The following is a 21,821-nucleotide window of genomic DNA, read 5'->3' on the forward strand; positions in this document are numbered from 1 at the left end:
GAAATTACCAATTTTCAGGAGTTACTCACTCAAGTCGTGCTGCGTCTGGGTTTTACAAAGAAGTCTCCCTTGCTGCTCTCATAAATCCTGGCTTAGAGCTCGTACAGCTGGAAGGGGTCACTTGTGCCAGTGGGATACCTTGGACACCTTGTGTTTGCCGCTCACCTTGGGCCTCCTTGGCTCATCCCTCCTCACCACAAACCCAGGTTGCACAAAGGCCATTAGGAGGCAACGAATCCCTTTGGCAACCCCTGGGCTGCAGCTGCCAGGGAGCAGAAATTACAGTTTTTTGGCAGCCCACGTCCAGGGCTTTGATGGTTCTTATTGATACATTCAGCCCCAGGGCATCTCAGGCAGGAGAGGACATACCCACTGTTCTTTTTTTTTTTTTTTTTCAGGAGCACAATAGGAATATTCAGGAGGCAATGTAATTATTTCAGTGAGTTCGCTTTCAAGATTGAGTCACAAATCAGAAAATAATATTCACATGTTCCTTCTAATTGGTAACAGATTAGGGATATTTTATCTTTTTTAAATAATTTCCAAATGTGGCCTGAAGAGGGATTTGTAGGGAAGTAGCTGGGAGAGAGAGAGAGAGCACTTAGGCACCAAGAACACTTGGGCAGGGGGCTTTAATTCCTCAATTCTGGCTTTAATTCAGCTTTTAAATCCCTGCACAGCTCTCTCTGAGTTGCTCTGGAAGTGGAACTTGCTGTCACTTTCGGCAGGTGTCCCCAATGTGGATTTTCTTTGCTGTCAGGTTTTCTGTGGGTTTCCCACTGACAAACATCCACCTTATGGCTTGTAAATCATAAAAGCTTAAAGCTTTGGAAGTGATTAACAGGCAGAGGTGCACCATTGGAAAAGCCTCAGCAGGACCTGAGCACTTCCATGTCTTCTGAAAGCCACATCCATCTCTAATCCCACCGTTTTGGGGCACATTTGGGCAACCCCAGTGTTGCACATCCCATTGTTGGAAACACACAAACAAATCAAAAAAAAAAAAAAAAAAGCTTTGAGATTTCAGTTTTTAGGCAAAGGAACCTCGTGGGTTTCTCTGGGTGTTAACTACTGAGGATTCTCAAGTCTTCATCTCTTTTTTACTCTAAGGAAATTCTTCATCCACTTTGCTTTTCCAGAAGCAGGTCTACCAATGGTCTTTTTTTAACTAATTATGATTTATGGTTTGAGAAGGGCATCAAACACCTGCAGCCCACTGAAACAGAGGTGGAGGGAAGTCCCATCGCTTGCTGAATGGAAGGAATACTTTGGGAGGTCTAACTTGCCAAAAAAAGACGTCGTTTTTCCTAAATAAAAATAGCCATTAATAAATGAGGCTAATGGAAGAGTCCAGTGACATCAGCAATTCCTTCAGAGTCCTTGGCATCAGTGAGATGGTTCAGGTCAGATATTAGGGAAATTCCTTCACTGAAAGAGTGCTTAAGCATTGGAAGGGGCTGCCCAGGGAGGTGGAGGAGTCACCATCCCTGGAAGTGTTCGTGGAATGAGTGGGCACGGTACTTAGTGCCTTGGGCACGATGGTGATTGGTTGAAGGTTGGACTTGGTCTTGGAGGTCTTTTCCAAACTGAAGGATTCTGTGATACTTGAATTGCAAAGGAGGAGACACCAGAAGGCGAGGGGAGCAGAAGGGAGAGCTCCAAGTCACTTGGGAAGAGTTGGACAGCAGAGAGGTCCCTACAGCATCCGTAGAAGGTGGATCCCAGAGATGCTGCCCACGGGGATGGTCCGGCTGCTTCCCAGCCCTTGGACCTTGCCCTGCAAACTCGCCTGCCTCCCACTGCTGACTCGTGCAGAGCAAGCAGTTGGTTTTATTTTCTTGCTGCTCCAAATGTGTTTTTCTTCAGAGTCTGTGCTCAAATACAACGTTTATTACTTGTATTTTCTCTTTTATGTCTTACATAAATTCAGTGTAATGGTTGGAGGGTGCTTTTTCCCCAAATACTCCAAAGAGCCTCATCTTCACTGCTTCTACTGGAATTAAGATACAATTAAAGCCCCCTGAAAGGACTTTTGTTTTTCCTTGCAAACCAAACTGTAGGAGCTACTGTTAATAAAGGATCAAGAAACATTTCTGAAGGTCTTTTTGGGGCGTTGCAATTAGACCGTCCTCTTCCAGTTTTTGATCCTCAGGTAAAGACTGGGCTCTCCTGGAGCCCACAACATGTTTTTTCCATTTTGCATCAGCTGCACTTGATGATCTCTGAGGTCTTTTCCCACCTTATTGATTCTATGATGGAAGCCTCAAGCAAGCTCTCACTTGAGATCTCGTTCTACTCTGGAAGTTTGCCAGCCCCATCGGAGGGGGTTGGTTTCCCCCCCTCCCCCCACTCATTATTTATAAGGCACTCACAGTTGTGCTGCTCCTCCACTTTCCAGCAGGGCAAGCAGCAGGAAGGCTCCATTTCTCTCCCCTCGTGTGTTTGCAGTGGGATCTGTTCCACAGCAGCTCACATCAGCAACTGTTCCAGTATCCCTGATGGGCAGTTAACCCTGCTCCACACCACATCCCTCAGGGATGGGCCACCTCACTCAGCCACCGAGCTCCTGGCACAGATTATTGAGATTTAGGCGTTGCAATATTTGTGCGTCGCTCCCCCTCCCCTCCACCACCTTTGAGAAGGGAATTTTCATATTTCCCCCCCCTCCTTTTAAAGAAAAAACAAAGATTTCCTGAGCTCTACCTTGTGTTAACAAGTTGGGAATTACTGGGATCTTCTAAGCTGGGTGAGTGTATATCAAACGGCAAATTGAAATTTCCAGTCTGTGTTTAGGTCCTGGCACAACGATTTGTACACTTAAAGACATTGGGTTAAGTATGGTTACACACAAGTATGAAATGCATTAGGTACATGTTTCCAATTACTGTTCCCTGCATATATATATATATTTATTCTTGAAAACAGGCAAGAAGCAAATATACTCCTTGGTTTTAGCATTTCCATGCAACTGTTGTATCTTCTGGCTTTTTTTAGGTAATATTTGTGGGGTGAGGTTGACCACCCAAGAATTGGAAGCAGTTCACTTGTGTGTCTAGAACCACGCAGCGAGAACTCATTTATCAGCCTTTTCTTTCTGGTGCTCAACACAGTGATATGTTTGGGGTTAAATTTTGCTTGGATGTTTACCTAGATACTGATGTGCCAGCGCGTAAAAGGAATCAGATCCTGAACTCAGGAGCTTTCCTGTTGGTTAGCAGAGGGTGGGTGCAAGGGAGCTGTTTGTTGTTCATGGCTTTTGCATTCCAGACTCATGAAGTCTCTCCTTACAAACCTTAGCAGAAAATCCATCTTCCTCCACTCTTCATGGTGCTTTTTAAATTATTTTCACTGAGCTATGTGTTTAAAATCACAGAATCACAGAAGGGTTTGGAATGGAAGAGATCTTAAAGCTCATCCAGTCTCACCCCCTGCCATGGGCAGGGACACCTCCCACTATCCCAACCCTGTCCAGCCTGGCCTTGGACACTTCCAGGGATCCAGGGGCAGCCACAGCTTCTCTGGGCACCCTGTGCCAGAGCCTCACCCCCTCACAGGGAGGAATTTCTTCCCAGTATCCCATCTAACCCTGCCCTCTGGCAGTTTAAACCCACTCCCCCTTGTCCTGGCACTCCAGACCCTTGTAAATAGCTCTCCCCATTTTTTTTGTTGACTCCCTTCAGGTACTGAAAGGCCACAACTGGGTCTCTCCCCTAGGCCTTCTCTTCTCCAGGCTGAGCATTCCCAATCCTGTCGTACTTTCCTCATAGCAGAGGTGCTCCAGCCCTCTGATTGTCTTTGTGGTCTCCTCAGGGCAGTGGTGAGTTCTACATCCTTGGGGTTCGTTCTTTCCTCTGAAATATCTCTGACAATGCTGTTTCAAAAAATTCTGGGGCTTTTGGGGTTAGAGGAAAAGAGCAGCGTGTGGCATTCTTCAAGCTTTTTTGTTAAATCTCTAGGGACTGTTTCCATTTCACACAGTTGTACGGAACAAATTCAAAACCGGGATTTTTATTGAGAAAAGACTTAACCAGCTTGCAGGGCTTAGAGTTGTCACCCGTAGGATCTTTATTCTCAACTTAATAAGCCTTATCTTAGTACCCATGGTATCCCCTGCTGTTGTATGTCACACGGTTTTTGCTTAACTTTACGTGGAGTAAACCTCAGGTGTGCTATATTTTATCAAGTAAACCTTAAAAAATTATTAGATGGAGTGTCGTGCAATGAAAACAGAAGTTGGCTGCAATTTTCTGTGATAAATCAGAGCCCACAGTTGCAGGGTATTTATCTGAAAAGCCTGAAGTCACTAAACCTTGATGTCTCGGCCGGGCTGGTCGTTAATGTTGGGCAGTGATAAATCCTGCGGGTGTACTAATACTTAAAGGAGAGGTGCTGGTTGCTCCATGGAGGGGTAACCTCCAAATGCAGAAATAGCAGCTCTTTTGGAGCCCTGTGTAGGGGAATGCTGTCAGGAGAGAGGGAAAAAGGTGGAGAAGCTCCACCGAGTCCGAATAACAATGGTACAGGTTGGTGTCATGCAAGACGTGATTAATTTGAGAAGCACATGGAGCTCTGCACAAATGAGTGATCTCTGTCCCTCACGCACAGCAGGGCTTTTTTTTTTTTCCCCTGAAACACACAGCTATGAAAGGAAAACTGGAACATGGAATAGGAGAGCTAATGGTGGAGACGGTCCAGAGCTGGGGGCTTCGGGAAACAAGTCCCTGGCAGTGCAAGGTGCTGCCGCTGGGAAACCGCCTTAATTTCACAGACTCCTGGAATGGTGTGGGTTGGAAAGGACCGTGAGGACCATCTCCTTCCAACCACCTGCCATGGGCAGGGACACCTTCCACTAGACCAGGTTGCTCAGAGCCTGGCCTCGAACACTTCCAGGAATTTGTGCCTTTTGGTTTGGTTTGGTTTGGTTTGGTTTGGTTTGGTTTGGTTTGGTTGAAAAGGACTGAGAGTAGGAGAATAACCTGAATATTTGGCATGGTTTAGCAGCAGTGAATTGTCCGTCTCCCGGGCAAGAGTTTGAAGAGTGGCTTGGACACAGCCCTCAGGCAGATAAGTTGCCCATCAGACAGTAACTAAATCATTTCCAGGCTGGGTTACCACAGTGCTCACTGGAGACAGCCCTGGACCAGAGTCCAAGGCAAGATGCGGGCTGGCTGATCCGCGGCTTTCCTGTGGGGCTGCCCTTGGTCCGTCAGGGGTGTTTAACTTGTAAGAAGTAATAAGCTTAATAGGTTGACTTTATTTAATTATTAATGATCCCTTTCTGTCCTTACAGCTCATAAAACACCCTGTAGGTTGGCAAAACACTCATAATATTGATCAGGAGCCAGCGAGATATTTATTTCCTCTTTGCCCCAGCGCGCATAAATCGCGGTCCGTTCCCTCGGCAGGCGGGATTTACAGTGGGCCTGTTTCTTCAAAGCTTTCTGTAATTAAGGAATAAATACCCATCGGTCTTTGTTTGCTGTCTGGAGCCCTCTTGTTTGCCAGGGACCTGGCTATTCCCGGTGGGCTTGTGCCTTCCCCCTTAGCAACGCGGCCGGGCGGAGCAGGCATGCGGGCGCGGAGCCGCTCAGCTGCTCAGCGCTGCCTTTGCAATGCAGCAGAGGGGTCTTCTCCTGCAGAGAGAGAGGAAGCCCCTGTGTTTTCTCAGCATATTGTTCCCAGCTCCTCTTCCATGCCTCTCCTCCCAGTTCCTGCTTTGCTCGGGGCAGGAAGGCACTTTGGAAATTCCTTGCTGCTAGCCCCTTTCTTCTCGCCCTCTCTTCTTCTCTCCCCTTTTCGCTGTTGCAATTAAAAGCATCATGAACCTTTCCCCAACGTTTTAATCCCCGCCCCCCCTTCCCAATGTTTTCCTTTTACTCATCCCAACACTGCATCACCAGCTCTATCCAAAGCAGTGCCATTTATTGGGATCATCACAGAGGGGGTTGTTTAATCGGGAAGCCCCAGCACATCCAGCTGCCCAGCACCGGTCATTAGGTGATGTGTGCTCCTTGCATGCTGGACCACGAAGCTAATGACACATCCTGGGGCTCTTCCAGGAGTTTGGGAGGTGCAGTGGGTTAGATTTACTTCATTTTCTTGGACGAGACACATTAACCTTGTCAGCTGGCCAACAGGAGAGGAAATTTGGCAGAGCTCTTGCTGAGCTGGCCAGGTTACCACGGCGTTAAAGGGTTGTACTTCAGTGAGCAACCAGAAATGGCAACACACGGGCACAGCACCTGCACAGCGACCATGGAGACACCACTGAGAGGCCTCCTCTCTTACAGAATTAGTTCCTTTAGCAAGAGAGAAGAAAAGATAAAAAAAGCTCAGGAGCTTTTCAGTGTTGTCAGAGGTGTGGAGAATAAAACTTCACTTCAAAATGCCTGTGAGAAGCCTGCTCGATATTTCTGGTGGTGGGAAATCAGTGCTGTGCCATGGTAAATACCTGCTGTCCACTGTCTTTCTAATTCAACCTTCAGAATGTGGTCCAGCTTTTTAACAAGTGGTGAGTAACTGATAATGAGCGAGTGACACGACATTTTAGTCATCCTTTTAGTCATGCTTTGGTGAGAGCAAGGCTGCTCTTGCTCTGGAGCTGTGGAATTCTGATGGCGAGTTCCCAGGCTCTCCAGCCACGTGCTGTTGCCTACTCAGGCAGTTCTGGGTCACTGTATGAACACGACGTTTTTTCCCCACCCTGCACATCCTCTTCGTGTTTGCCTCCTGATGTCACTCCCCCAAATATGTGTGAGGGACAAGTGGAGGTGAAGGCAGAGGTGAACGGGACCGAGGAGGAGTCGGGATGGAGAGTGGATGCCAACAGGATGAGGCTTCTGATGGGATTTGTAGGGTGGAAAACCCAATGCAGCACACGATGGGGCTGAGCTGTGTAGGGTGTGGGCTCCTCAAGGAGCATCTCCAGTGCAAACCCACAGCTGGGGAACGCAGTGCAGCTCCTGGAGCGAGGCTGTGCTCGAAGCAAATCTGCTTTTTCTCTTCTCTGATGCTCCCTGCTTACCCTCCCCCCTTCTAGTGCCCAGTATTTATGTTTCCACATAATAATGATGTGATGTGGCTGGCAGAGTAATTTAAATAATTGGACATTATCTTGAGAAGCAAGCACCTAATTAGATCAAAATAAACCGAGAACTGAAATTTTCATCTGTTTCTAATAACCTTTTACCTATGTACAGTATTGCTGCTGCAGCAGGGATTTCCTTACACCACTGTGTGTTCTTGGGCTTCACCAGTGATGGAGACTCCTGCAAGAGCAGAGAGCTTGGTGGCACTTTTTGGACAAGATCAGTGACTCATTCCTGGTTCTGCAGAGTGTTTTGCAGTGATCCTCTGCTGGATTTGCCCCTTGTGTAACCAGTGAGGTTGGGAGTCTGTACCAGCACATACAAATCAGGGTTTGAATGCAGATATTTAAGAGAGAAAAGGCTCAAAGAAAGTCTGACCTTAGAGCTCTGTTGTTCCTTTCTCTAAGTTTATTTAGGAGCTTGTAATCTATTGATTTTAGTGCATATGAGGAAGAGGCAGCTCAGACCTTCTCCAGTGTTTGGTGTCATTGGCACCATCTGAGCACAGGAAGGTCTTGCTTTAATTTGGTCTTGAGACTTCCGCTGTTGAAAGTTCACTGAAAGAGTCTTGGTTTGGCTTTGACAGCTACAGCTGGAAGTGTCTGGTATGGAGAGGGTCATTTAGAATTGCCAGGATTACAATTAAGGGAGGAAAAGAGGGAAATATTTACCAGCCTTTATTTTAGGGACTGGTTCAGTGTCTTTCTCCTGATGAGTTGCTCTTCCTCACACTTCCTTGTACTCTTGTTCAGTTGATTTATTTAAAGGTATGTCGGTGCTGGCTGAAATGAAACACTGTGCCTCCTCTTCCTGCTTATTGCTGACCGCTCCAATAATTCATTTTTTAGCTCATTAACTAACAGGGGATGTGAGCAGTGGTCCTCCGGGGAACTGCAATGAGGTTAAGTGATCTACTGCTGACAACTCTGCTCTTGGACTGGCCTTCCTTGGGGGAAATGAAACCTCAACCAAGACAAGCTGTGGATCCCAGAAGTGAAATTGGGGCATCAGAGCAACAATTGCAGTATTTATGTCTTGTTGTCAGGGCCTCTGAGATGAATGCAAGCGGCGGAGCTGCAGCTGTCTCCCAGGAAAGTCCCCAGGACTTCCCGTCCAAATTAAATGGTTTGTGCCAGAGATGTAGGGAGGGTGTTTGTGGGCATTGGCTTTCTAGATGCTCATTGAAAGGCAGTCCCTGTGTGTTGTGGCTGTCCATGAGGTGTAGCCCAATGTGCTTTTCCTCCTACCTCTGATGAGGTTCTGTTTTCTGCCCTAAAACCCAAATCTTTCTTTATGCCCAGTTTGTACTGTTGAAAAAGACCTAAATCTCGCTCAATACTGATGTCAGTGACATGCTGCCCCAAATGTCTGAGGCCTCTGAAACACTTTTAGTTTGATTTATAGTTTCACCACAACCCTCGATGTGACTCCAAAGGTGGAGGAACTGGACCTTAGTGAGTGAAGTCATTTGGTGCCCAGCACTGAGTCAGCACATTCCCCTTCCTGTGACATTGACGTTTAGAGAGTTTCCTGTTCTTCCCCCAGCCTGTTGAGGCAGTAGGATAAACCTGAGCAGGAGTGGGACATCCCCATCCCTCTTTCTTTCTTGCATCCTTCCAGGAGCATCAGGATTGCCCACGCGACGCACGGCAAACGTGAAATTCGTGCTGGTGGATTTGTGAACCAGCAGCCTCAAGCTCTGAAAGCCTCTGCCTGAACTAAGCAGCTATTGTCTGTATTTAGCATTGCTGTTACAGTTTAGGCTGAATGGTGATTGGAAATGGGAAACTTGTGTCAAACAGCTTTTTTCCTAAATAGAAAGGGACTTCTTTGAGCCACAGGAATCACAGCAACCAGTGCTCTGATAGGAGGCAAAAGTTCCTCTCACTCAGAGGATGGTCTGGGGGAGAGGGGGATTCATTTGCAGGCCCTTGACTAAGGTAAAAAAAAAAAAAATTACTGACATATCTGAGGAATATTTTGCCTTTAGGATGTGCGGACATAAGGAAAACAAATCCCCAGAGCCCTGGTGTGTGCTACTATGGGTGAGCAGCACAGGTTGAATCACTTCATTTTCCAGTCTGGCACGTTTTAAACATGCGATGGATGTGTTGGTTATACTCTCAATACCTCGCTGTGTGTTTAAAAATCATGTGAGATCTTTGCTAAATATCCTTGAAGATAATCTAGATGGGTACTGGAAGTGGAACTATTGCAAGAATGCCCATTTTATTGTAGGTAATTGCGTGTTACTTTATCCCTTCCGTGGCACTGGTTCTAGTTTGGCTTTTTACCTTAAAAAGATATAATTAGAAAAACCATGAATTAAAGATTCTGATAACAGAACTCCTTTTCTTCCTCCTCTCCATCTGGAATACCTGCAGCGATACTCCCTTTATCAGATCCTGCCATCAAAGGTTAATTTGCAACTGCCCAGATGGGTTGTGGAGGGGTTTTTTGGTGTGCCTTTTAGCTTGCGGGAGTCATTCAGAGGTTTGGGGTACAAGAAGCACTCTCTGTGTTAATTTTCTGTTTGCACTTTTGCTCTGAAGAAAAGCCCTGGCCCTGTTTGTGGGGTAAACTGTGGCCGGGGCAGGGAAGCTGTGCCTGCTTTGGGAAGCTGTGCCTGAAAGCATCCAGGCAGGTCAAAGCAAGGTCACTCCACATGTCCCAGGAAATGATGCAAAACTAATCCAGATTTGCTGGTGGAAGGAGATGTTTACATAAGTATTTAAAAACAGATTAGGGCTAACCTGACACTAGATTACTGGGAGCAGTGTAAACACGGCTGAAAGGCGTAAACAGAGCTCGGCCTTTTGTACTCCGGAGGAGAGAATCTGTCACCTGCACCCAGTTGCCTGGCTCAGGTGATGTATGTGGCTTTCACAGGCTGAGCAGATTACCTGAGGGACCTCTAAATGGGACTTTGTCTGGGGCTGGTGCTCTCAGATCATGTAATTGTATGGTAATTTTTTAAATGGCGAGTGGAGGGCCTTGTTTGTAGTCCTTGTTCTGCTGTAACCTGATAGCACCAGAAAGCTTCTGACGGTTCTTTGATACATCGGGAGGAAAAGGTGCTTCAAAGCATTGGTTTGCATTTTGGAAAAACAGAGGGACCATCCCTACGCCTTTGGGAACATTACCCAACGTGGAGGGGGACAAAGCACCCCTGTTTGGTTACTTGTGGTCTGGAATACAGAAATTGGGTGCATTTTTTTGCAGTGCATTTTCCAGCCTTAAGGTGGAACCTGGCTGCCTGGTGTGTCTTTGGTCTTTGTGGCAGTGAGGGCTCTTGCACTGACCTCTTGCTGGCCCGGGGTTTTTTAAGACCTCCTGGCTGTTGTGATCCTACAACCCCGTGGGCACAGCACGCACCAAGGAGGACCTCGAGCCTTGGCTCAGGAACAGCAAGGTGGGCAACACAAATACTTGCTAAAAATACAAGGTTTGGGTGAACTGCTCCTAAGGTTTGGGTGAACTGTTCCTGTGAGGGCTTTCTTGACATAAATTTGGGAGAGGGGAAATAATCTCCTTGTTGGCTGCGACGCCAGGTGAGAGTTGACCTGTCCCCTCTGGCTTCCCTAGGGAAGAAAAAGAGCTCTGGATACGCGCAAAGTACGAGCAGAAGCTCTTCCTCGCCCCGCTGCAGTGCCTGGAGCTCTCTCTGGGCCAGCATCTCCTGAGGGCCACAGCCGAGGAGGACTTGCGGACGGTGATCCTGCTCCTGGCCCACGGCACGCGGGAGGAGGTGAATGAGACCTGCGGGGACGGGGACGGGCGCACCGCCCTGCACCTGGCCTGCCGGAAAGGGAACGTGGTGCTGGTGCAGCTCCTCATCTGGGTAAGCACCTGGTGCCAGGAGAGGGCTTGGCTGGGGGGGCTGGGCTGTGTCCCTCAGCAGGACATCCCCGACCTGCTCCTGGAGGGCTTCACGAGGACGATGTCCTGAGGCGGGGTGTTCCTCAGTGCACGCTCTCAAAAGGTGGCATCGTGGTAGAAAAGCATGTTTCTGCCTCTCTGCTTGATGGAAAGTGAAGGAGAGCATAGGAAACGAGGAAGGAGACGTTCCCTTAGCTTGGACTGAGGCAGATTTTGTCCCACACGTGAGACTCCCTCCCTCGAGAAACATTTCTGCCGTACGTGGCTCAGCGCTGCCATGCTCGTGTTGTCAGGCTGGTCTCCTGCCCTCTCCTTCTTCTTCTCTCTGTCCCCATCCTCCCTTAAATCCAACCCCCTCCATCCCGAACCCACTGCCTCTATTTTAACACCCCGGCTTCCAACGGCGCCCTTCTTCTTCCCCCGCAGTACGGCGTGGACGTGATGGCGCGCGACGCCCACGGCAACACGGCGCTGGCCTACGCCCGCCAGGCTTCCAGCCAGGAATGCATCGACGTCCTGCTGCAGTACGGCTGCCCCGACGAGCGCTTCGCCCTCATGGCCACTCCCAACCTGTCCAGGAAGAACAACAACCGCAACAACAGCGGCGGGAGGATGCCCACCATCATCTGAGGGGAGCTCGCTCGCGTAGTCGCTGACCCGAGTCACATCCGCAGCCTCACATTCCTCCATCCCCATCACAGCTCCGCTCTGTGAGTCTGGTAACTCTCCTTCTCCCTTTTCCCTTCGGTACATCCCCGAGTCCCACCCGGAATCTGGAGAGCGCGAGGGGACGAGGAGGAGCGCGGGGGGCTGCCGAGCAGGCCGTTGTTTCAGTGCCCGCCGCCGGGCCGGGAGGGCGCGGCCGGACACGGAGGGGACACGCGGAGGGGACACGCGGCACCCCCGGAGCGCGGAGGGACGGGCGGGGGGAGAGGCGAGCCGCAGGAGAAGGAAGGAGAGCCGGTGACTTTCCCTAGCTGACAGTGAAGCACATCAGAACATTTCACCTCTACCGAACGCGGCGACGCCTGGATTTCCATTCTCTTCTCCTGAAGAGCTTGACGGCATAAATCAGAAGCAAGCACAGAGTTTGTCAGGTTTGAAGCTCCTATGATGGTATGTGTCAAATCAGTTGTAGCTAATCTGTCCGGGGAGAATACTGGCTTCATTACACTTGTATAGTTGAGTTCTTCCAGCATTACTGCTGTTTAATAGAACATGATTAGTCATCACGGAGAAAAAAGCATATTAGCTGAGGAGGTAGTTACATGGCACGCTTCGGTGATTGCTTGGATGTGATTGCAATATTCTTAGAAGCATCATATTATCTCAGACATGTTCTTTCGAGCCCTTGGAGCCCTCCTTTCTAAATTCACTGTCATAATTTAGTATCTGTTTAATTTTTCAGTCCAAAGAGAGGAAATGAGTTGCTGAGTGTTATTTGACTGCAGTCTCCTTGGTGTAAAAACAAAATGGAAAAAATAAATAAGAGTAAGCCTGAAACACAAAAAGGAATAATGAATACTGCTATGGAAAACAACATTTCAAGTACGTTTGGTGAAATTAATAAACTCATTAAAGGCTAATTTTTTTTTTTTTTTATGTTGTTTTCAGCCAGCAGAAATAGGGTCTGTCATTTTGCCAAGGTAAATTGTGTTGAGTTTTTGGTCACTCCTGTGATGCATTGCCTAACTTATACAGATTTTTGTATTGTGTCTCTAGATTCTATGTATTTAAAATCTATTTGAATAAAAAAAAAGACCGTAAATATACATTGATTTTTTTTTTTTTTGGTACAGAAAATGACATCTCTGTTAATTTATAAACTGTAATGGATGTGAACTGAATAATGTGCAACTAGTTAGGATCTGTGGGTTACAGATCATTGTACATTGATAATGTTCCCAGCAGTGAACTCTTCTTCCCAAAGCCTGGGTGGAACAACATATCAGAAGGAGATAGGGCACAGGGAAGGGGAAAAAACAGTGCGTGAGATCTTTTAGAAAGGAGAAAAGAGGCTGTTTCTCAGCACTGTAAATATATTTTACTCCAGAAGTCAGGAAGCTTTCACAGGCCAAGACAAAAAGCCCCATTCTGGCTGGGGGAAGATCAGATTTGATTAAGTTCAGAATTGATAGCCTTCACCACGGCGGGCAGGGCACCGCTCCCAGCCCGGCTGCTTTCGGCAAGAAAAATGGCTTGTGCAAGGAGCCTGGACAGTTCATTTGAATTCCGAGTTTGAATACTTGATTGGATTGTTTTGGTCTTACCAGGCACATCCCAGCTTCTCCTGCTTCCCACTAGCAGGATTCTGGCGTGGGGAAGCGAGGTTTTGGCAGGCAGAAAAGTGAGCTTTACCTTATTTACCTTTACACGGCATATGGCAGTGTGGGGATGGGGGGAGGGTTTATCACAGAGAAAGTTGGAAACTCAACCAAATTCGATGGCAAAGGAGCAATTATGTGAAGGCAGCGAGGTGCACACAGCACAGTAATTTGCAAATCTACCTGCTGCTGGGTATTTCCCAAGCCTCTGCTCTTCCTTTGGGCTCTGGGTTTCATTCAGCACACAAACGGGAGGAGCAGTTGCTAAATAAACTCAATGGGGACAAAATGCAAAGGAAAAAATGTGCTGTGGTTATCCTAAGGAAAACCAAAAAAAAGGAAAAATTACTGATTTGAGGTAAAATTGTGGCAGAAAAACGAGCCTCAAGGTGGAAGCACAGGAATATTGACCAGCTTTTCCTCTTTGGTGGTGGTGTCCTTTTGTACTTTGTTGTTATCTAGACCTTTGAGTATTTGGGGGGAGGGAATCTTTCTCCAGCCAGCCTGGGCTGACTGCACCAGGCACAGCTGATTCCCTTCCTACTGGGATACTTCTAAATAGTTTTAATTTTTTTTTTTTTAAATTCAGAAGAGGTGTGTGTTTCAGCTGCCGTTTCTCCACCATTCCCACACAGCTCCCTGATCTTTGGTACTTCCAGGTGGTCCCTCAAGGACGGGACAGCCCAGCTTGACGTGCAGCTGCAGGGGGATGCTGTGAAACCCACTGTGTGCTGGTGCTCACGAGCTTTGACACAGCAGGGGTTCAGGGATGGCAATCCCAGAGGTGCTAGAGCTGCCTGCTGTTCCCCCCCCAGGAGCATCCAGGGCATTTGTATCCCAAAATCCAAGTCCAGTGTTTCAAACCCACGGCGGGCAGAGTTCTCAGAAGGGCACGTTCCGTTCCAGAGCTGGGGTTTTTCCCCCCCAGTTGAGATTATTTTCTGTGCATCATTGAAGGCTCTCTTTGGGCCACCTTCCTCTCACAAGGCTGAGGGTGATGTTGGAGCAACAAGGGCAGCCAGGCAGATTTCAGGAGAGGAAATTCCAGCGTAATACAGAATTGCAGGATCCGTCCCCTCCTTGCACGGTGGAGGAGAGGGGGGAAACCCCTCCCACCAAGGCAGGGATGGAGGAAGCTCTCCTTGGCTGGATCCTGGTGGGGCTTGGCTTTGAGAGCTCCCCGTGCCCGTCAGGGGATGTGTTTGCACTTTGCAGAGGCTGCTCTTGGAGCCATCCAGGTGCAGAATCCGGCAATGTCTCCTGGCAGGAATCGTCGTTCCCGTTGCTTTCGCTCCGTTCTCCCACCCCTCTCCCGCTCCTTGTTTCACGTTTAGCCCCTCTCTGTTGCTTTTTTGGAACCCTCTCGCCAGGCCATTCACACCCTTTGGGCGTGCTGGCAACAAAACAATCCCTAACTGTGACCCAGTCCACAAGAAATCCCAGCAAAAGCTGTTTCCTCTGGAAACAGAATCTGTGGCAATGGTTGTCTTTGCACCCCCCTCTTAACCCTTCCCCTCATCCCAGATACCTTGAAATCCCCCTTCCTCTGCACTTTATCCATGACTCAAACACCAGAAGCGAGTCAGCCGTCGCTGTTTCCGTATTTCCTCCTGTCTTTGGCTAATTGCTGTGGAATTCAGTCGGATGTGTCACACCTGAACCTGGACTTTGCCGGGGAGGCTTTGCTTCTCCTTGCTCTTCATGGAGAAAAAAGACCCAAGCTTGGGAAAAGTCAGGGTCCTGCCAATGCAGAGATTTGGCCAAGGGCTCCCATTACCAGGTTTCCAACTTTGGTAGTAAAAAAGGAGCAGAAGAGGAAAAAAAAAAAAAAAGAAAGCTCGGAGAACCTTTGTGCTGCTCGGAAAGCCGGGCAAGCTCCTGGAAGGTGGAGAGGATTTTGAAGCAATTGGGTGCAGTGTAAAATAACCATGTAAACATTGATATTGTTTTAATTCGCTGTCTTGTCCCCCTTCCCTTAAATTATGTGTGTTAGTGCAAAAATAAAAAGAAGCTTTAGCTGCACTTGGAGATTTCCCTGGGCCAGAGGAGGCCGAGTCATGTAGGGAGAGGAGTCGAGGTGGGAATGCAGGTCCGGGCTTGGAAGTGATCTCCCCGGCACTGTAATGTAGAATAATTAGATTATATTAGGGGTTGGAATAGCTTCAGCTTTTATATTTGTATGGAGATCGGGAGAAATGAAGTAATTTGTAGTTTCTAGAATAAAGTAGTGGTAGTGGAGACAAGCACAGATTTCACAAGGGGGTCCCCAAGGGGGTCCCCCTTCCCAAACGTCTCGGGGAGCCGCCTTTGCACCTTAACAGGGATGGTTTTTGGGGTTTATTGTTGATGAAATGGTCGTTTCGTGTTTGGTTAAGTGGTTGTTGCCCGCGGGGGGGACTCGAGGGAAGGGAGGAGAGCGTTGGCAACCAAACCTGGGGCAGCTTGGCTGGAGAGGAGACAACTTCCCCATCCTTGTCTCATCGCCAGGCATCTTCCTTCCCCCTCCAGAGGCTGCTACACCGATCCTTAGGGTGGGATCTCTGCCTGTTGGGCCTGGATCCTCAGTTGCACGCCTTCCATTCTTGATGGTTTGTGGGTAACATTTATGGCGTCGAAAACACGGTTTTGGACCTTCTTGTGTTTGCTGCATCACGGGAAAAAGATAAAAAACGCTTTGGAGCAAAGTTCTTTTCAAGGTAGAACAGAAACACTGAACTACCCCAGATGAAGAGGTTCTGCGATGAGTTTTGAGTTATAAGCTACCAAAAAAGAAGGTTGGCTGGAATGGTTTTATTGGAAGATAATCTCCTGTTTGAGAAAAAAAATAGCAGAGGTCATAGAGCAAAACATCCAAAGCTGTAGATGGGTGGTTTTGTTGGTTAGGATATTTGTCGGTTTTGCTTTGTTGTTTAGCATGGGCCAGTTTTTAAAGTAAATATTGGGACAGTTCACCTTGATTTGACTGCATCTGTCCCACGTTTTAAAGGGAGGTTTGAGGGGGTTTGGCCAGGATCTTCAGGAGCTGTGAATAGTTCATGTTTTGAGAGGGGAATTGCATGATTCCTGAAAAGTAAAAGGTCGGTTTGGGGGTTTTTTTAGGGCCATCTTCAGCCCCAGATCACCAGGCATGTTTCTGGCCCCATGTTTTGTTTCAGGGTGACCAGCAAGATGTGGGGGATGAACTCCCCATCGTTTGCTACCGTTCCCAGAACGTTCAGGGGGGAGAATTTCGCTTGTGGATGGATAAAATAAAGATGTCTTTGTGCATTTCAGCAGTTCTAAGCTCTTCATCTCCCCGTGCCTGCCTGTATCCCAAACCCCTGCGGCACATTCGGGCAGCAGCGCTCGGTTCTGTTGGATGCAGAGCCCCAGCTTTCCCTCAGCCATGGATTTTCTGGATGTGGGGGTTTTTTTTTAGCTTCCAGTGCTAAGGACTGGCTGTTTTGCAGTGCTTCAGAGCTACTCATCTTCACCTGTGTGTTCTGTACAGAATGTGAAGGGGGGGTGGGTGGGGACGCTTCGGAGGTCTCATGGCATGCCTTGGGGACAGTGGCCACGTTGCTTGCTGGCAGTGAATGCACCCTCAGCGCCTTTGTGTGCACTCCCCGCTTTCCAGAACCGATCCATGTGGGTTTTTTGTTGTTCCTGAGAGCTTAAGTAGCTGAAAAACACTTCCCTGGTCCCCAAGAATTGCAGGGTACGAGGAGGAGAACCCCTCACAGAGACGGCTCGCTCGCGTCTCCTCTGTGCTGGAGGCAAACCCCGAACTCCTGCAGGACCAAAGAAGGGTTTTGGTGCTGAGTGTGGGGTTTTTTGGCATCTGCATCCCAAGCATAGGGGTTGAGCTGAGTTGAACCAGTGGATGAAGTGCAGTCAGGGTGTTCTGAGCCCTCAGGTGTCGCCTGGAGGTCACTCTGCACTTGCTGTGTGTGTGCTGGTGCCTACTCCTCACCCTGCTCCCAGTGGTTGTGGGAATCCCCTTAATGACCATCAGGAGCTGGAGCCAGGGTTTGGTTGGATGCTTCCAAACGGGCGAGTTTCCCAGCTGGAGTCAGCCCAGCCACTTCCAAGGAGGCAGGATGGGGGACACTGGCTTGAGGGATGGAGAGATGCAGGGAGATGACTTGATCCGGGCTTGCTGCAGCCTCAGAGGTTTTCCGAAAATCCGTCTCCTTCAGACAGCAACATTCAGCTTGAGAGAACCTTGAACTTGGCCTCCAGGACTGGGGAGGAGAAATCCCTCCCTTGCTGCAGAGGAGAAATCCCAGCTCGCCAGCCCTGGGGGTGGGAAGCGCCAGGGAAGGAGATTGTGAAGGTGGAAAGGACAGAGTCTTGCATTTCAGAGGCCCTTTTCCATATAAATCTGCTTGAAACCCACCTTCCTGGCTGAATCTGAGCGTGGGACCAGTGAGCTGTAGGGGATTCGGCGACACTTTGGGTCCCGCTGCCTTTTGGGGCTGCTCAGGATAACGGGGAGATGTTCCTGAGTGAGGTGTTCCTAAGAGCTGTCTCCAGGTGGGTTCTTCCCCCGGGGCAGCTCCTCATCCCTCCCTCCACGTGTTCTTGGCCATGACCGGCTCCAAAATTTGGGAGCCCCAAACCTCAGCTGCAGTGGGCTCGGGTGCTGCAGGCTGGGACCACCTGACCCAGTGTTGTTCACACCATTTCTGCCCTGGCTTTGGTTCCTTGTCCTGCCAGGGACAATCCACAGGGAGAGGGCAGGGAGGAGCTGTGGTGAGGGAACGTCTGGGCGTGCAGAAAGGATGGGAGGATCTTCCATTTCCCGCTCCTTCTCTCCTTTGGAAGTTTGTTGAAAACCCCTCCAGGCGTTTTTTCCTGAGGTAACCAGGGACTCAGCTGGATTCTCCATGGAATCTACTGAGGAGAAGAGGGTGTGCCCATCCTCTGGAAGCACACAGCTCCGTGGAAGTCCCAAGTTTCCAGGGAACTGCATGCGTTCGGTCCAGCTCCCTTTACTGTGTCACTGGCAGGAGCGCCTTTCACTTGTAGACTGCACGTGGGTGCACCAGCTGAGGGGAATTTGGGAGAGCAGCATCTCCTAAAACACCAGGGACTTGTTCTGGGCTGGTTTGACTCAGCCTGGAATGGCCAGGAGCTTAGATCTGCAGCTCCTGCTGCCTCAGAACCCCTCAGCTTCGGCAGGATTTGAGCGCATCCCAAACGCTTTCCCACCCGAGCAGCTCCAAGGTGGCAGAGTCGGGCTGTGTCCCAACCTCTCTGAGGGCAGAGCTTGGCCCTGCTTCCTGCCAGCTTGTGGTTGGAGGTTCAATCCCAGCAGCACCATTCCTTTGGGAAGCGCTGCGGGGAAGCGGATGCGGGCGCTGTCCTTCTTCCCTCCAAAGGCTGCATTTTGTGTTCAGCCCCCTCCCCACGTCTTTCAGGTCTTCATGGTGTTTGTCTTTCCAGTTGGGATGGGGAGGAAGGGAGCCCAGGTGAGTAGGGATACCTGCAGAGATACCTAGCACATGGCAGGCTTTACAGCAAGTTTTGGGGTTGTCGGGGTTTGGGTTTTTTGTTTTGTTTTCTGTTTCTGTACATAGTAATGTACAAATGATGACGAGACCGTGTGGAAATTCTAAAAAACAAAAAAGAAAAAAAAAAAAGGTCTTTTGTTGTTGTTTTTATATTACCTCATTCAGCAAGTTTGTTTTACAATGACTCGATGATGCTTTATTTATATTGTTTGTACTGTAATTAAACCGATTGACAGACATTTCACTTTGCTCGTTGGTTCCTATGATTTGGGTTTGATTAAGTATGCCAGTTTGTATTATGTTCCCCTTTCCTCTCTCTCTCTCTCTCTCCCTCCACGTCGAGATTTTTTGTGTCAGCTGTACAGTATTCTGAATAATGAAAAATAAAAATTAAAAATGAAAAAGGAACAAAAAAAGCTGTAAAGTACTGCAGAGAGAGGCTGCTATATTGGATAGGTCTCTTTCTAATAAAGACAACAAAACCTGTTGGGCGCCGCTTGTTCTTTGCTTGAGTCTTCGTGGTTTTATTAAGCCCCACCTGCTTCCTCCTCCTGTGACTGCTCAGATCCTGTCACCCCTTGCCAGCCGTAAAGATGAGGGATTATCCCAGACCTGGGACATCAGAAGAGCCAGTAAATGGTGCAAATTGATAAATTAAGAAGCAATAAGTCAGCCGGGCTGTAATGGGTGGGTATCCAAGAGTTCTGGAAGTGCCTGTGGAGTGAGTGACAGGTCTTCCAGCCAAAAATATGGGAGCTTTCATTAAAAACAGTTACTCTCCCCGAGGAAGGCAGCAGTAAATGTTGCACCTTGGCTTTAAGACTCTCTGGAGGTGATCCAAGGAATTAGGCCGCTAACGGTCACATCTGTATCTGCTAAATTGGTTGGAATGATCACTTAAAGTAAGAATAATAAAACATCTTTAAGGTCAGGATGTGGTATGGCCTAATCACTTCTTTGGAGGGAAAAGCCGTGGCTCTCCACGAGGCTTCTCTGAAGGAGCTGTTCCAAAGCCCTGAACGAGGGGCAGCTGACTGACTTTCATTTACAGTTTCTGAGGTCTCATCCCGAGGAGAAGCCAGGAATCGGAGCAGGCTCAAGGAGAAGACAAACAGGAGGTGGTCGAGGGGGGGGATGGAGAGGGAAGCAGGAGGTGCTGGGTTTTCACCAGGGCAGACTGAGAACTCACTGGAAGGGTCCCTGCAGGAAGAAATAATGTAAGAAGGTTGGGAGATCTGTGTGGGTCCGTGGAGAAGAGCAGCTAAAATTCCCTAAGTGTGCGATTGAAGGGGGAAAATGATGATTTAAAGGTGATTTCAATAACCTGCCCTGGTGTGAAGAATGAAACAAGAGATTTAAGATCTGCAAGGCCACCATGGAGAGAGACAGCAGTGCTGTGGTTTGGCCGTCTCTGCTTGTCCCACCACAGAGAAGTTAGGGGTGCTCAGAGATGAGGAAAGGTGGGAAAAGTGGGGGATTTCCCTGGAGAAGAGGGAGAAGCAGCACACTGGGGTTGTCTCTTTTCCTGGCCTCACACCTGACACTGATGACCCCAAAGAGCAGCACAGGCAAAGCCACACAGGAGGGACGAGATGTCCCACAGGGCACCAGTGCAGATCTTGCTCCGGAGAAAACCAGGGCAGGGGTGGAACGGTGAAGCTGTATCCTCGTGGTCTGAGTGGGGCTGCCACAGCATGGGATTTGGGGGGTTGGGATTTATCTCCTAGGCCTGCTGTGCCTTGGCCTGAATTTGTTCCTTCCTTGGGTTATTGCCCATCCAGTCTCCCACCTGTCCTGTCACACGGGGATTGGGGGAACTTTCCTGTTTCTTTCCCTGCTCTTCATTTCCAAGTGCTCCAGGGAGGCTCCAGCAGCACCGTGGGCGATGAAAAGCCACAGGACTGCTTGTGGGTTTTCTTTTTTCCCCCTTTTTCGGGGGTCACATAGCTGGTTTGTCACACAGCAGCTGCACCCCTTTGTTCCTGAAAGGTTTCCCCACCCCATCCAACCCCACCAGCACCAAGACAGGAGCTGGGGGCTTTGTGTTCTCCCCTTCTGGATTTGAAATGTGAACTTCCAGCGTGGGAGAACTTGGTTTGGATTCCCCCTGGGTGTAAAGCTGTAGTAGTGCTCCTTTTTTTAGGAGCCATCTGTCCCTCCCCTCCTTTGCTCTCCTGAAGGGATGTGGGTTTTGATTCTGTGATGGGCACGGCTGGCTGCTCTCTCTCTCTAACAACCCTCCTAAGATCTGGCTTCCCCTGGAAGATCCTGGTGCTCAGGGATGGTGGAGCAGATTTGAGGATGCCTTTCATGCCCACATTCCTCACCTTACCCTAAGCCCACCCCTGTGTACCCCCGAAACGCTCCCAGCTGGTGGCATCCACTGATGCCTCGGGGAAAAAAGAAACAATCCTACGGCAAAGCAACAGGGGTCAGGAAGGGGTTTGGGAGGAAAACTCTTGATTCCCGTAATGGGAGTGGGGGAAACATCCCCCTTTTTTTTTTCCCCCCTTTTTTTTTAAGAGGAAAAGTAATTCCTAAAAAGCCCAAAGTGCAGCTCTGCCGTGAGGCCTTGCTGTGCATTCCCAGCCCTGCCTCCAAAGGATTCGCTCTGAGGGATGCTGGGAGCACCAGCTCCAGAGCCCACAAGATTCTCACTCCATAGGTACCCCCCTGCTTTTAGCCCTCGTCCAGGACATTCCCTGGGCAGTTCTGCTGGTTTTTATTTGTTCTTTTAACACAAATGCAGACTGGTGTGAAGGGAGCAATGGGACAAGGACGGGAAGCTCCGAGGTGGTGGGATGGGGCTGACTCTTCCTGATAAACAGCTTTGTTTTCCAGAAGGGACCCAGATCCAACTGTTTTCTAAGCAAAAGAAAACATTTTATGCTTCGTGGAGATCAGGTAAGAGTAACCTCAAAGAGCCAGGTCTTTATTTCCCCACCCGTGGCCAAAAGCCAGAGCTGGAGGTGTCTGAAATCTGATTTTATGGGGTTTTTGCCATGGATTTCCCCAGCCTGGAACGTGAAAATTCA

At 48.9% G+C, this 21,821-nt stretch overlaps 1 protein-coding gene across 17 annotated transcripts in view; it reads left to right on the forward strand.

The window, feature by feature from the left end:
• Positions 1-19,280, forward strand: part of AGAP1 (ArfGAP with GTPase domain, ankyrin repeat and PH domain 1) — a 313,696-nt gene extending 294,416 nt beyond the window's left edge. For all 17 annotated transcript variants that reach the window (XM_042035324.1, XM_042035325.1, XM_042035327.1 and 14 more), the window contains 2 exons: positions 10,674-10,929; positions 11,394-19,280. In XM_042035324.1, the coding sequence (XP_041891258.1) occupies positions 10,674-10,929; positions 11,394-11,597 (460 nt within the window). In that variant the 3' untranslated portion in view covers positions 11,598-19,280. The remainder of the gene's footprint in view (positions 1-10,673; positions 10,930-11,393) is intronic.
• The last annotated feature ends 2,541 nt before the right edge of the window (positions 19,281-21,821 follow it).

Source organism: Corvus kubaryi, unplaced genomic scaffold (genome assembly GCF_017639235.1).
Source record: "Corvus kubaryi isolate FWS band 111438036 unplaced genomic scaffold, C.kubaryi_AGA036_p1.0 37383, whole genome shotgun sequence".
Lineage (NCBI taxonomy): Eukaryota > Metazoa > Chordata > Aves > Passeriformes > Corvidae > Corvus > Corvus kubaryi.